General features: G+C 45.7%; 1 protein-coding gene across 1 annotated transcript in view; it reads left to right on the top strand.

Moving 5' to 3' along the window:
- Positions 1-14,517, top strand: part of LOC142291993 (venom factor-like) — a 353,454-nt gene that overhangs the window by 110,363 nt on the left and 228,574 nt on the right. Inside the window, exon 13 of the mRNA XM_075337006.1 lies at positions 269-475. Coding sequence (XP_075193121.1) covers positions 269-475 — 207 coding nt within the window. The remainder of the gene's footprint in view (positions 1-268; positions 476-14,517) is intronic.

The following is a 14,517-nucleotide window of genomic DNA, read 5'->3' as shown; positions in this document are numbered from 1 at the left end:
ATATAAGACAGGGGGCAGGGGACTTAGATTTAAATCATCACTCTAGGGGTGAAATAAAAATAACACGCTGGAGTGATGGTTTAACAACTATTGTGATGTCACCAGTAAATTATACTGATAAACGTAAAATATATCTTTGTACCGTGTTATATATATATTTTACTTGTATCAAAATGGAGGATACCAGAATGTACCGCATCTTTATGGAACTAAAGACTGATAAACGTAAATCTCCTCAGTTTCTAATCAGACTATTTTCTTTTGCTAGATTACGAGTAAAGGAAAAATATTGCAGACAGTATTTCAGAAAAGAAGTAAAACAGAAACAGTTTCTGCAGTAAGGCTTGAAGTGACACGAGACATGCTGCCTTCCTTCAGGATTGTGGCTTATTACTATTTGTTCTACAGTGACCAGATAGTTGAATTAGTGTCTGACTCGGTCTGGCTTCACATGAAAAGAACCTGCAAAGGCACAGTAAGTAATATGGATTATATTACAGTATTATGATATTTATTTACCACTCAATAGTTTTGATCATTTGAGGCTTCTTTTTGACAATAATGGCTTCTTGAGATGAACGCATTTTTTAGCTTCATTTTTAGCTATATCTATCAAATTTTCTTTAAAAAAAGAAAGGAAACATCCAGTGGCGTAACTAGAGTTTTATGGGCCCTGGTGCAAAGTTCAGACCTGGCCAGCCCCCTCTCCACGTACCCCGACAATCGGGCTACGGGATAATGATGCTGACACTTGGCTCTTAGCCTCAGCACCCAGGTTTCTCATGATCTGAAATCCCTCTACCCAGCTTCCTTATGTTCTGGTATCCATCTTGTCCTCGGCACCCAGCTTCCCCATGCTCTGCTATACATCTATCCCTCAGCACCCAGCTTTCCCATATCAGAGCATGGGAAAGCTGGGTGCTGAGAGAAGATATATAGTAGAGCATGGGAAAGCTGGGTGCTGAGAGAAGATATATAGCAGAGCATGGGAAAGCTGGGTGCTGAGGGAAAGAGCCTTTTTCCCTCAGCACAAAACATTTCTATCCCCTGCTTGTATCTTTGTCCCCCCTTGTATATAGCTCTCCAAATACTATAATGGCCCCCACATAGCCTTCCATATAGTATAAAGAGTCCCACATAAACCTTCATAAATAAGAATGCATCTCCATAGTCCTCCAAGTATTAAAATGCATTTTCCATAGTTCTCCATTTATTATAATTCACCCCATAGTCCTCCATATATTATACTGCACCACAGAGTCCTCCATATATTATAATGCACCCCCATAGTCCTCCATATATAAAGTAGCCCTCATAGCCCTCCAATTATTATAATGAATTTGTCATAGTCCTCCATGTATTATAATTCACCACATAGTTCTCTATATACAGTGCCTACAAGTAGTCTTCAACCCCCTGCAGATTTAGCAGGTTTGATAAGATGCAAATAAGTTAGAGCCTGCAAACTTCAAACAAGAGCAGGATTAATTAACAGATGCATAAATCTTACAAACCAACAAGTTATGTTGCTCAGTTAAATTTTAATAAATTTTAAACATAAAAGTGTGGGTCAATTATTATTCAACCCCTAGGTTTAATATTTTGTGGAATAACCCTTGTTTGCAATTACAGCTAATAATCGTCTTTTATAAGACCTGATCAGGCCGGCACAGGTCTCTGGAGTTATCTTGGCCCACTCCTCCATGCAGATCTTCTCCAAGTTATCTAGGTTCTTTGGGTGTCTCATGTGGACTTTAATCTTGAGCTCCTTCCACAAGTTTTCAATTGGGTTAAGGTCAGGAGACTGACTAGGCCACTGCAACACCTTGATTTTTTCCCTCTTGAACCAGGCCTTGGTTTTCTTGGCTGTGTGCTTTGGGTCGTTGTCTTGTTGGAAGATGAAATGACGACCCATCTTAAGATCCTTGATGGAGGAGCGGAGGTTCTTGGCCAAAATCTCCAGGTAGGCCGTGCTATCCATCTTCCCATGGATGTGGACCAGATGGCCAGGCCCCTTGGCTGAGAAACAGCCCCACAGCATGATGCTGCCACCACCATGCTTGACTGTAGGGATGGTATTCTTGGGGTCGTATGCAGTGCCATCCAGTCTCCAAACGTCACGTGTGTGGTTGGCACCAAAGATCTCGATCTTGGTCTCATCAGACCACAGAACCTTGAACCAGTCTGTCTCAGAGTCCTCCAAGTGATCATGAGCAAACTGTAGACGAGCCTTGACATGACGCTTTGAAAGTAAAGGTACCTTACGGGCTCGTCTGGAACGGAGTCCATTGCGGTGGAGTACGTTACTTATGGTATTGACTGAAAGCAATGTCCCCACTGCCATGAGATCTTCCCGGAGCTCCTTCCTTGTTGTCCTTGGGTTAGGCTTGACTCTTCAGACAAGCCTGGCCTCGGCACGGGTGGAAACTTTCAAAGGCTGTCCAGGACGTGGAAGGCTAACAGTAGTTCCATAAGCCTTCCACTTCCGGATGATGCTCCCAACAGTGGAGACAGGTAGGCCCAACTCCTTGGAAAAAGTGAAAACAGGGAGCGCATGTGAAGAGTCTTAGGGCAGGAGTAACGGTGAGACCGGTAATTAAAACTGCTCACCTGGAGTGGTTGTGCAGCCCTCGCACAACCACGGTAATAGACGGGAGTGTAATGTTCCGCTGTCAGGAGGATTATCCGTAAGATCCTTCCAGGGAGACGGATTCCTGTGAGCCTGATCCAGCCGCGAGTTAGTGGAGGGAATAGGTGTCCAAAACGTCTTGGTTTTGATGAAGCCTCCGTTTAAGCAGCTCTTGCCATGGACCCCCAAAGGGGGGAAATAGGTATCAATAAAAGTGAATCAAAGCCACAACGCGTTTTGATATACACAATATCTTCGTCAGGTGAATATCCAGTATATTCACCTGACGAAGATATTGTGTATATCAAAACGCTTTGTGGCTTTGATAAAACAAATAAAACTTACTAAACGATTTGTGACCTCCATAGCGCTCCTTTAGACCATGATTCACTTTTATCAACTCCTTGGAAAGGGTTTTGTACCCCTTGCCAGCCTTGTAACCCTCCACGATCTTGTCTCTGATGGCCTTGGAATGCTCCTTTGTCTTTCCCATGTTGACCAAGTATGAGTGCTGTTCACAAGTTTGGGGAGGGTCTTAATTAGTCAGAAAAGGCTGGAAAAAGAGATAATTATTCCAAACATGTGAAGCTCATTGTTCTTTGTGCCTGAAATACTTCTTAATACTTTAGGGGAACCAAACAGAATTCTGGTGGTGTGAGGGGTTGAATAATAAATGACCCTCTGAATAAACTTTTCACCATTTAAAAAAAAAAAAAAAGAAATAACATTCTTTTTTGCTGCAGTGCATTTCACACTTCCAGGCTGATCTACAGTCCAAATGTCACAATGCCAAGTTAATTCCGAATGTGTAAACCTGCTAAATCTGCAGGGGGTTGAATACAACTTGTAGGCACTGTATTATAATTCACCCCATAGTACTCCATATATTATACTGCACCATATAGTCCTCCATGCTTTATAATCCACCCCCATAGTTCCTGAATAAGCTAGGCTCCATAGTCCTCCATATACAGTGCCTAGCAAAAGTATTTGGCCCCTTTGAATTTTTCAACCTTTTCCCACATTTGAGGCTTCAAACATAAAGATAAAAAATTTACATTTTATGGTCAAGAATCAACAACAAGTGGGACACAATTGTGAAATTGAACAAAATGTATTGCTTATTCTAAACTTTTATAAAAATAAATAACTGAAAATTGGGGCGTGCAATATTATTCGTCCCCTTTAAGTTAATACTTTGTAGCGCCACCTTTTGCTGTAATTACAGCTGCAAGTCACTTGGGGTATGTGTCTATCAGTTTTGCACATCGAGAGACTGAAATTCTTGCCCATTCTCCCTTTGCAAACCGCTCGAGCTGAGTGAGGTTGGATGGAGAGCGTTTGTGAACAGCAGTTTTCAGCTCTTTTCACAGATTTTCGATTGGATTCAGGTTTGGACTTTGACCTGGCCATTCTAACACCTGGATACATTTATTTGTGAACCATTCCATTGTAGATTTTGCTTTATGTTTTGGATCATTGTCTTGTTGAAAGACAAATCTCCGTCCCAGTCTCAGGTCTTTTGCAGACTCCAACAGGTTTTCTTCAAGAATGGTCCTGTATTTGGCTCCATCTATCTTCCCATCAATTTTAACCATCTTCCTTGTCCCTGTTGAAGAAAATGTAAGAAAAAACTTTTCAGCTCACCCGTATATATGCTCTCCAGGGTTCAGCCAGATGCTCGCAGTCCACCGGACAGGCAGGTCCGTGATACAGGGGAACTCTGTTGAAGAAAAGCAGGCCCAAACCAGGATGCGGCCACCACCATGTTTGACAGTGGGGATGGTGTGTTCAGGGTGATGAACTGTGTTGCTTTTACGCCAAACATAACGTTTGGCATTGTGCCCAAATAGTTCGATTTTGGTTTCATCTGACCAGAGCACCTTCTTCCACATGTTTGGTGTGTCTCCCAGGTGGCTTGTGGCAAACTTTAAACTACACTTTTTATGTATATCTTTGAGAAATGGATTTCTTCTTGCCACTCTTCCATAAAGGCCAGATTTGTGCAGTGTATGACTGATTGTTGTCCTATGGACAGACTCTCCCACCTCAGCTCTAGATCTCTGCAGTTCATCCAGAGTGATCATGGGCCTCTTGGCTGCATCTCTGATCAGTCTTCTCCTTGTTTGAGATGAAATTTTTGAGGGACGGCCGGATCTTGGTAGATTTGCAGTGGTATGATACTCTTTCCATTTCAAAATGATCGCTTGCACAGTGCTTCTTGGGATGTGTAAAGTTGTGGAAATCTTTTTGTAACCAAATCCAGCTTTAAACTTCTCCACATCAGTATGACGGACCTGCCTGTTGTGTTCCTTGGTCTTCATGATGCTATCTGTGCTTTAAACAGAACACTGAGACTATCACAGAGCAGGTGCAATTATACGGAGACTTGATTACACACAGGTGGCTCATATTTATCATCATATTTATCATCATCAGTCATTTAGGACAACATTGGATCATTCAGAGATCCTCAATGAACTTCTGGAGTGAGTTTGCTGCACTGAAAGTAAAGGGGCTGAATAATATTGCACGCCCCAATTTTTATTTTATTCTCTTTTACAAAAGTTTAAAATAAGCAATAAATTTCATTCAACTTCACAGTTGTGTCCCACTTGTTGTTGATTCTTCCCCATAACATTAACATTGTTAACTTTATGTTTGGAGCCTGAAGTGTGGGAAAAGGTTGAAAAATTCAAGGGGGCTTTTGCAAGGCACTTTATTATAATGTTGCCCCCATAGTCCTATATGTATTATAACTAGAGCTGATCGAACGCCCGAAAAACCAGGGCTGGCGGACCATTGACAGACTTAAAAATAAGTCCGCTCCGGAATCTGGTGCCCATATAAGTCAATGGGGACCGGAATCCGGAGATTAAAAAAGTTTGTGGAGGGGTTGGTGTACTCACTGATATGGCGGCACACTTCTTCCGGGTCATATTTTTCTCTTCCGGAGCCAACAATTCAATATTCATTGTTTTGCCCGCCCACCGGCGCGTGTCATTGGTTGCAGTTGTTAGACACGCCCACACCCTGAGTGTCAGCGTGTCAGCTGACTGCAACCAATCACAGGCGGCAGGACGGCCGGTGGGCGGGGAAAGCAGTGTATCCGTTGCAAGTGTGACTCCGGCTTTTTTTTTTTAATTTAAATAAATAATTAAAAAAACGACGTGCGGTCCCCCCTAATTTTCATCCCCAGCCATGATAATGCTGGCTGGGGGCTGGTATTTCAGCCCTCAGCCGCCCGGTATTGCCGCATCTATTAGATGCGGCAATCCCGGTACATTACCGGCTCTTCCCGGAGGCGTGATGCGGTGCCAGTCGGGGTAATAGGTTTGTGATCGCACAGGCGTCTGTGAGATACCCGCATCACAAACCTGTAATTGAATGTAAATAAACACACACAGAGAAAAATCCTTTATTTAGAATAAAGTACAAACGTGTCCTCGTTCAACACTTTATTATCCAACACCCTGCAGCTCCGGCGTAATCCACACGTCCCACGGCGACACATCCGGCTCTGCTAAATGTCACAGCTATCAGCCGCGTAGAGCACGGCTGCCAGCTCTGAGTGTAGACACTGACTGAGCAGAGGCTGTGACAGGCTGGGCTTTGACATTCCTCAGTTCTGGCTCGCCCCCCACAGCAGAGGTCCGCTCTCATTGACCTCTAGCAGGGACACTCGCATGACACTAGGCTCTGCTGTACTGCCAGCGTGAGCCGTGTGTCATGCGATGGGATCGCACCAGTGTAAAATCACACCGGTGCATGCGGAGACAGACAGCGGAGGAGATGGGGAGAAAGTGCTCCCTCTATCTTCTCTGCTCCTGTGATGCAATTGCAAGATCGCATCACCGTGGCATGACCCTCGGCTGACAACCGCAGCAGAGGGTCATTTGCATATCGCTTCCGATTCTGTCGCATCGGAAGCGGTACGCAAGTGTACAAGAGCCCTCAGAAATGTGCGGGTGATGATATGTCAGACTCGTGCGGGTCTGACATGACATCACCCGTCACAGCCTGCCACTGTCTGAACATGAGCGTGCATGTACCTAGAAACACATGCACGCTCCTGTCAGAAGTGTGTGCGGGTGATGCAATATCAGACTCGTGCGGGTCTGACATGACATCACAAGGCACAGCCTGCCACTCTCTGAACATGAGCATGTATGTACCTAGAAACATGTGCACGCTCCTGTCAGATGTGTGTGCGGCTGTGCTGCGATGTCAGACTTGTGGGAGTCCCTGCAAGTGTGACTGATAAACCGCATGCGTTCTTTTTAAAATTTAAATAAATAATTAAAAAAAAACGACGTGCAGTCCCCCCTAATTTTCATCCCCAGCCACGATAACGCCGGCTGGGGGCTGGTATATTCTCAGCCCGCAGCCACCCGGTATTGCCGCATCTATTAGATGAGACAATTCCAGTGCGATATCGGCTCATCTTGATTGTCCTGGTGTGGTGGCAACCAAGGTAATAGTAGGGGTTAATAACAGCGCACGGCTGCTACTAAACCCTAGGTTTGTGATCGCACAGGCGTCTGTGAGATACCCGCATCACAAACCTGTAAATTACAATAAATAAACAAGACACAGAGAAATCCTTTATTTGGAATAAAGTACAAATGCATCCTCCTCCTTCAGCACTTTATTACCCCAACACACCCCTCCAGCTCCGGGGTAATCCACACGAGATCCAGCGAAGACACATCCAGCTCTGCTGCATGTCAGAGCGAGCAGCCATAGAGCACGGCTGCCCGCTCTGAGTGCAGCCTATTACTGAGCCACGATAAGCGATGACTGCACGGCAGAGCTGTCACAGGCTGGGGGGCGCGTCAGCCAGGAGCCAATCACAGATGAGAGGATGGCCGTTGGGCGGGGAAAACACGGAAAGCTGTGTGTATGCGATGGACAGTACAGGAAGTGCATGCTCGTCCAGGAAGCAGTGTGCCGCCATGATATCGAGTCTCGGTAAGTATGAAACACTAATTTATTTCTGATTTTGTTCATTTTTATTAATTGCCGAATCCGGATCATGCACCCGGAATCCCGCGTCCGAGTGTGGCACAGATATAGCGCTGAAACCGCGCGGATCCGGACTTTTACAGTTATTTATAACGCAACTCCATAAAACTTCATATTGTATTATACAACCCCATAGTCCTCCATGTATAATGCACCACTATATTCCATGTATAAGGTGTTCTTCGTTTGTAATATGCAGCCCCATACTCCTACATGTATAATGAACCCCTAGTCCATGTATAAGGTGTGCTTCATGTTGTATAATGCATCCCCATAGACCTCCATGTATAATGCAGCACCCCCGGGCCTCAATGTATAACTAGACCTCCATGTATAATGCAGCACCCCGTGCCTTCATGTATAATAATGCAGCCAGCCTCCTCAGGCCTCCATGTATAATAATACAGCCAGCCTCCCCAGGCCTCCATGTATAATAATGCAGTCAGCCTCCCAGGCCTCCATGTATAATAATGCATCCAGCCTCCCCAGGCCTCCATGTATAATAATGCGGTCCTCCCAGGCCTCTGGCCACCATGTACTCACTAATTTATATAAAAAAACCAAGTACTCACCTCTCTCCTCGTTCCTCTCACTGCTCTGTCCTCACCGCTCTCCTCTTCCATTGCTGCTCCATCATCACCTCTGTCCTCATTCCCCCGCTGCTCCCGGTCAGCGTCCTGCTCTCTGTGCTCTCAGTACAGTAGTTGCACAGGAGTGACGTCACCGCGCAGGCACAGGGTGAGAATGATCATGCATGGAACGGCCGCTCTATACATTATCATTGCAGTGTGCTATGACGGGGACCCTTTGCTGCCACTGATACCGGGCAGGGGGGCCCAGTGTCAGCGGCGGCAGCATCGGGTCATATATTGGTCGCATAGTCTGCAACAGAACAGCACAGATCCCCTCTCACAGAAAGGAGCTGACTGCTGATCTGTCGGGCTGTCGCCGGCCCCTAGCCTCCCGGGCCTAGTCGCAATGGCGACCCCTGCGACCGCGGTAGTTACGCCCCTGGAAACATCATTCTTGTGCTGTCATATTCTGAGTGCATTCAGATTTGCTACATTCCCTAAAGCAGAGGTCTCAAACATGTGGCCCACGGGCCACATGCAGCCCCTGAGGCTGCTTGTTTCGGCCCATGACGATTGCGGCCCTATGCAGGGGTACAGCGTAGAGGAACTGTCTGCATTATACCAATGGTTGCCGCACGCCAATCAGATGCAAGGAGGTGACGTCGCTCTATGACGTCACCTCCTTGCAACTGATTGGCGGGTGGCAGCCCTTAGTACAGCGCAGACAGCTCCTCTGCATGTTACCACAAATGATTCAACTATAGTAAAGTCCTGCCGGTGCCGACCCCCGCGATCGTCACGGGCCACAGCAAACAGGTAAGGTACGTGCCCACGATCAGGACCCGCTGTGTCCTGGACTCAGCAGGTCCTGACTTGCGGGGCTGCAAGAGACCGCAGAGGCCTGTGCCTGTGATCAGAGTTCGGGGCGCTGCGGTCTCCTCACTGTGGTCTCCTCATAGAGGATGCATGCAGCTCCGCAGCAAAGAACTAACATGCTGCAGCCTCTGAAAGCCGCATCGCAGGTCAATGTTTGCTGCGGCCTGCACACGCACAGTGGGCATGGAATTTCTAGAAATCCCATCCACTCTGCTTGTACTGTGCATTGCAGTGTTTTGGTCACAGCTTAAACATGCTGCATTCAAAACACTGCAAACACTGATAGTGGGCATGCAGCCTAATGAGAGGGAATGGAGGAAAGGTGAGGAGAATTATTTATTTTTTTTTTGCGGGAAGGATGAGCACAATACTACAGGGCACAATACTACAAGGATGAGCACAATACTACTGGGTACAATACTACAAGGTTGGGGCACAATACTACAGGGCAGAAGGCTGGGCACAATACTACTGGGCACAATATTACTAGGCACAATACCACAAGGATGAGCACAATACTACTGGCCACAATACTACAAGGATGAGCACAATACTACTGCAAATCAAAAAAGGTCCGTGGAGCCTCTGTTAGGAGTCTCGACACAGAAAATAGCCAGATATCCCTCCGGGAAGGACCTAGCCAAGGAGTGGCTCTTTTTAGGAGACCACCATATTAAGTGGCCCTTTTAGTCAATATCCAACTCTTTGACGAGTTTAAAAATATTACAATGAAAATACGAAGGCCAGGTATCCATCCACAGACAGCCGTTTTGGGGTGTTGCCCCTCATCAATGTGGATTAGGATTCTGGCTAGGTGGGAGCAATGCCTAGTGGACCAACAAGACAAAAGAATCACTGATCTCGGGGAGACCAGCCAGAGAAAACACTGCCGGCAGCTAACAAAGGCGCTCACAACAGTGAAATCCTAGGTGCATTGCCCCCTGGGAAGTATGCAAATAAAAAAAGGTCAGTGGAGCCTCTGTTAGGAGTCTTGACACAGAAAATACACAATACTTCTGGGCACAATGTTAGAAGGATGGGCACAATACTACTGGGCATAAGGATGGGCACAATACTACTGGGCACAATACCACAAGGATGAGCACAATACTACTGGGCACAATATTACAAGGAAGGGGCACAATACTACAGGGCACAAGGATGCGCACAATACTACTGGGCACAATACTACTAGGCACAATACCACAAGGATGAGCACAATACTACTGGGCACAATACTACAAGGATAAGCACAATACTACAAGGATGGGCACAATACTACAGGGCACAATACTACAAAAATGGACACAATACTACAGGGCACAAGGATGAGCACAATACTACTGGGCACAATACTACTAGGCACAATACCACAAGGATGAGCACAATACTACTGGGCACAATACTACAAGGATGAGCACAATACTACTGGGCACAATACTACAAGGATGGGCACAATAGTTACATTGGGATTTTCATGTAAATTTCTGCAATTCACGATTCTGCTGAAACCACAATGGATCCTTTCACTATAATAAGGCAAATAAAGCCATCTCGAATTCTGTCTGGCTATGATTTGGCGGTGTCCGTTTTTTTGGTCTGCGCAAAACTGTGGTTGGCAACAGTTTTTTACAGCACTAAAAAAATGGACACTACTGAACAGACGCCAGACTCTAGAGTAACTCTGCCTGCCTTATTTTATATATATATATATATATATATATATATATATATATATATACACAGTACAGACAAAAAGTTTAGACACAACTCCTCATTCAAAGAGTTTTCTTTATTTTCATGTCTCTGAAAATTGTAGATTCACATTGAAGGCATCAAAACTATGAGTTAATACATGTGGAATGAAAAACTTAAGAAAAAAGTGTGAAACAACTGAAAATATGTCTTATATTCTAGGTTCTTCAAAGTAGCCACCTTTTGCTTTGATTACTGCTTTGCACGCTCTTGGCATTCTCTTGATGAGCTTCACGAGGTAGTCACCGGAGATGGTTTTCACTTCACAGGCTTGCCCTGTCAGGATTAATAAGTGGGATTTTTTGCCTTATAAATGGGGTTGGGACCAAGGAAAAAGCAGCTAAGTAAAGAAAAACGAGTGGCCATCATTACTTTAAGAAATGAAGGTCAGTCAGTCCGAAAAATTGGGAAAACTTTGAAAGTGTACCCAAGTGCAGTGGCAAAAACCATCAAACACTACAAAGAAACTGGCTCACATGAGGACTGCCCCAGGAAAGAAAGACTAAGGCGGGCTTTGCACACTACGACATCGCAGGTGCGATGTCGGTGGGGTCAAATTGAAAGTGACGCACATCCGGCATCGCATGCGACATCGTAGTGTGTAAAGCCTAGATGATACGATTAACGAGCACAAAATCTTCGTAATTGTATCATCGGTGCAGCGTCGGCGTAATCCATAATTATGCTGACGCGACGGTCCGATGTTGTTCCTCGCTCCTGCGGCAGCACACATCGCTGTGTGTGAAGTCGCAGGAGCGAGGAACATCTCCTACCGGCGTCACCGCGGCTTCCGTAGGATATGCGGAAGGAAGGAGGTGGGCGGGATGTTTACATCCTGCTCATCTCCGCCCCTCCGCCGCTATTGGCCGCCTGCCGTGTGACGTCGCTATGACGCCGCACGACCCGCCCCCTTAGGAAGGAGGCGGGTCGCCGGCCAGAGCGACGGTCGCAGGGCAGGTGAGTGCATGTGAAGCTGGCGTAGCAATAATGTTCGCTACGCCAGCTATCACACGATATCGTACCTGCGACGGGGGCGGGGACTATCGCGTGCGACATCGCAGCGTCGGCTTGCGATGTCGCAACATGCAAAGCCGCCCTAAGTCACCTCTGCTGCAGAGGATAAGTTTATCTGAGTCACCAGCTTCAGAAATCGCAGGTTAACAGCAGCTCAGATTAGAGACCAGGTGAATGCCAGACAGAGTTCTAGCAGCAGACACATCTCTAGAACAACTGTTAAGAGGAGACTTTGTGCAGCAGGCCTTCATGGTAAAATATCTGCTAGGAAACCACTGCTAAGGACAGGCAACAAGCAGAAGAGATTTATTTGGGCTAAAGAACACAAGGAATGGACATTAGACCAGTGGAAATCTGTGCTTTGGTCTGATGAGTCCAAATTTGAGATCTTTAGATCCAACCACCGTGTCTTTGTGCGACGCAGAAAAGGTGAACGGATGGCCTCTACATGCCTGGTTCCCACCGTGAAGCATGGAGGAGAACATGTGATGGTGTGGGGGTGCTTTGCTGGTGATACTGTTATTATTATTATTATTATTTATTATTATAGCGCTATCCATTCCATGGCGCTTTACATGTGAAAGGGGTATACATAATAGGGCAAGTACAATAATCATAAACAATACAAGACACAGACAGGTACAGGAGGATAGAGGTCCCTGCCCGCGAGGGCTCACAGTCTACAAGCCTACTGTTGGGTATTTATTCAAAATTGAAGGCATACTGAACCAGCATGGCTACTACAGCATCTTGCAGCGGCATGCTATTCCATCCGATTTGCGTTTAGTTGGACCATCATTTATTTTTCAACAGGACAATGACCCCAAACACACCTCCAGGCTGTGTAAGGGCTATTTGACTAAGAAGGAGAGTGATGGGGTGCTACATCAGATGACCTGGCCTCCACAGTCACTAGATCTGATCCCAATCGAGATGGTTTGGGGTGAGCTGGATCGCAGAGTGAAGGCAAAAGGGCCAACAAAGTGCTAAGCATCTCTGGGAACTCCTTCAAGACTGTAGGAAGACCATTTCCGGTGACTACTTCTTGAACCTCATCAAGAGAATGCCAAGAGGGTGCAAAGCAATAATCAAAGCAAAAAGTTGCTACTTTGACGAACCTAGAATATAAGACATATTTTCGGTTGTTTCACACTTTTTTGTTAAGTATTTCATTCCACATGTGTTAATTCATAGTTTTGGTGCTTCAATGTGAATCTACAATTTTCAGAGAGACTCTTTGAATGGGAAGGTGTGTCCAAACGTTCGGTCTGTACTATATATATATACAGTGCCTACAAGTAGTATTCAACCCCCTGCAGATTTAGCAGGTTTACACATTCGGAATTAACTTGGCATTGTGACATTTGGACTGTAGATCAGCCTGGAAGTGTGAAATGCACTGCAGCAAAAAAGAATGTTATTTCTTTTTTTTTTTTTTTTTTTTTTTTTAAATTGTGAAAAGTTTATTCAGAGGGTCATTTATTATTCAACCCCTCAAACCACCAGAATTCTGTTTGGTTCCCCTAAAGTATTAAGAAGTATTTCAGGCACAAAGAACAATGAGCTTCACATGTTTGGATTAATTATCTCTTTTTCCAGCCTTTTCTGACTAATTAAGACCCTCCCCAAACTTGTGAACAGCACTCATACTTGGTCAACATGGGAAAGACAAAGGAGCATTCCAAGGCCATCAGAGACAAGATCGTGGAGGGTCACAAGGCTGGCAAGGGGTACAAAACCCTTTCCAAGGAGTTGGGGAGTTGGGCCTACCTGTCTCCACTGTTGGGAGAATCATCCGGAAGTGGAAGGCTTTTGGAACTACTGTTAGCCTTCCTCGGCCTGGACAGCCTTTGAAAGTTTCCACCCGTGCCAAGGCCAGGCTTGTCTGAAGAGTCAAGGCTAACCCAAGGACAACAAGGAAGGAGCTCCGGGAAGATCTCATGGCAGTGGGGACATTGCTTTCAGTCAATACCATAAGTAACGTACTCCACCGCAATGGTCTCCATTCCAGACGAGCCCGTAAGGTACCTTTACTTTCAAAGCGTCATGTCAAGGCTCGTCTACAGTTTGCTCATGATCACTTGGAGGACTCTGAGACAGACTGGTTCAAGGTTCTCTGGTCTGATGAGACCAAGATAGAGATCTTTGGTGCCAACCACACACGTGACGTTTGGAGACTGGATAGCACTGCATACGACCCCAAGAATACCATCCCTACAGTCAAGCATGGTTGTGGCAGCATCATGCTGTGGGGCTGTTTCTCAGCCAAGGGGCCTGGCCATCTGATCCGCATCCATGGGAAGATGGATAGCACGACCTACCTGGAGATTTTGGCCAAGAACCTCCGCTCCTCCATCAAGGATCTTAAGATGGGTCGTCATTTCATCTTCCAACAAGACAATGACCCAAAGCACACAGCCAAGAAAACCAAGGCCTGGTTCAAGAGGGAAAAAATCAAGGTGCTGAATAATAATTGACCCACACTTTTATGTTGAAAATTTATTAAAATTTAACTGAGCAACATAACTTGTTGGTTTGTAAGATTTATGCATCTGTTAATAAATCCTGCTCTTGCTTGAAGTTTGCAGGTTCTAACTTATTTGCATCTTATCAAACCTGCTAAATCTGCAGGGGGTTGAATACTAC

This window comes from Anomaloglossus baeobatrachus, chromosome 1, assembly GCF_048569485.1.
Source record: "Anomaloglossus baeobatrachus isolate aAnoBae1 chromosome 1, aAnoBae1.hap1, whole genome shotgun sequence".
Classification (NCBI taxonomy): Eukaryota; Metazoa; Chordata; class Amphibia; order Anura; family Aromobatidae; genus Anomaloglossus; species Anomaloglossus baeobatrachus.
This window is presented reverse-complemented; position numbering and strand designations above follow the sequence as displayed.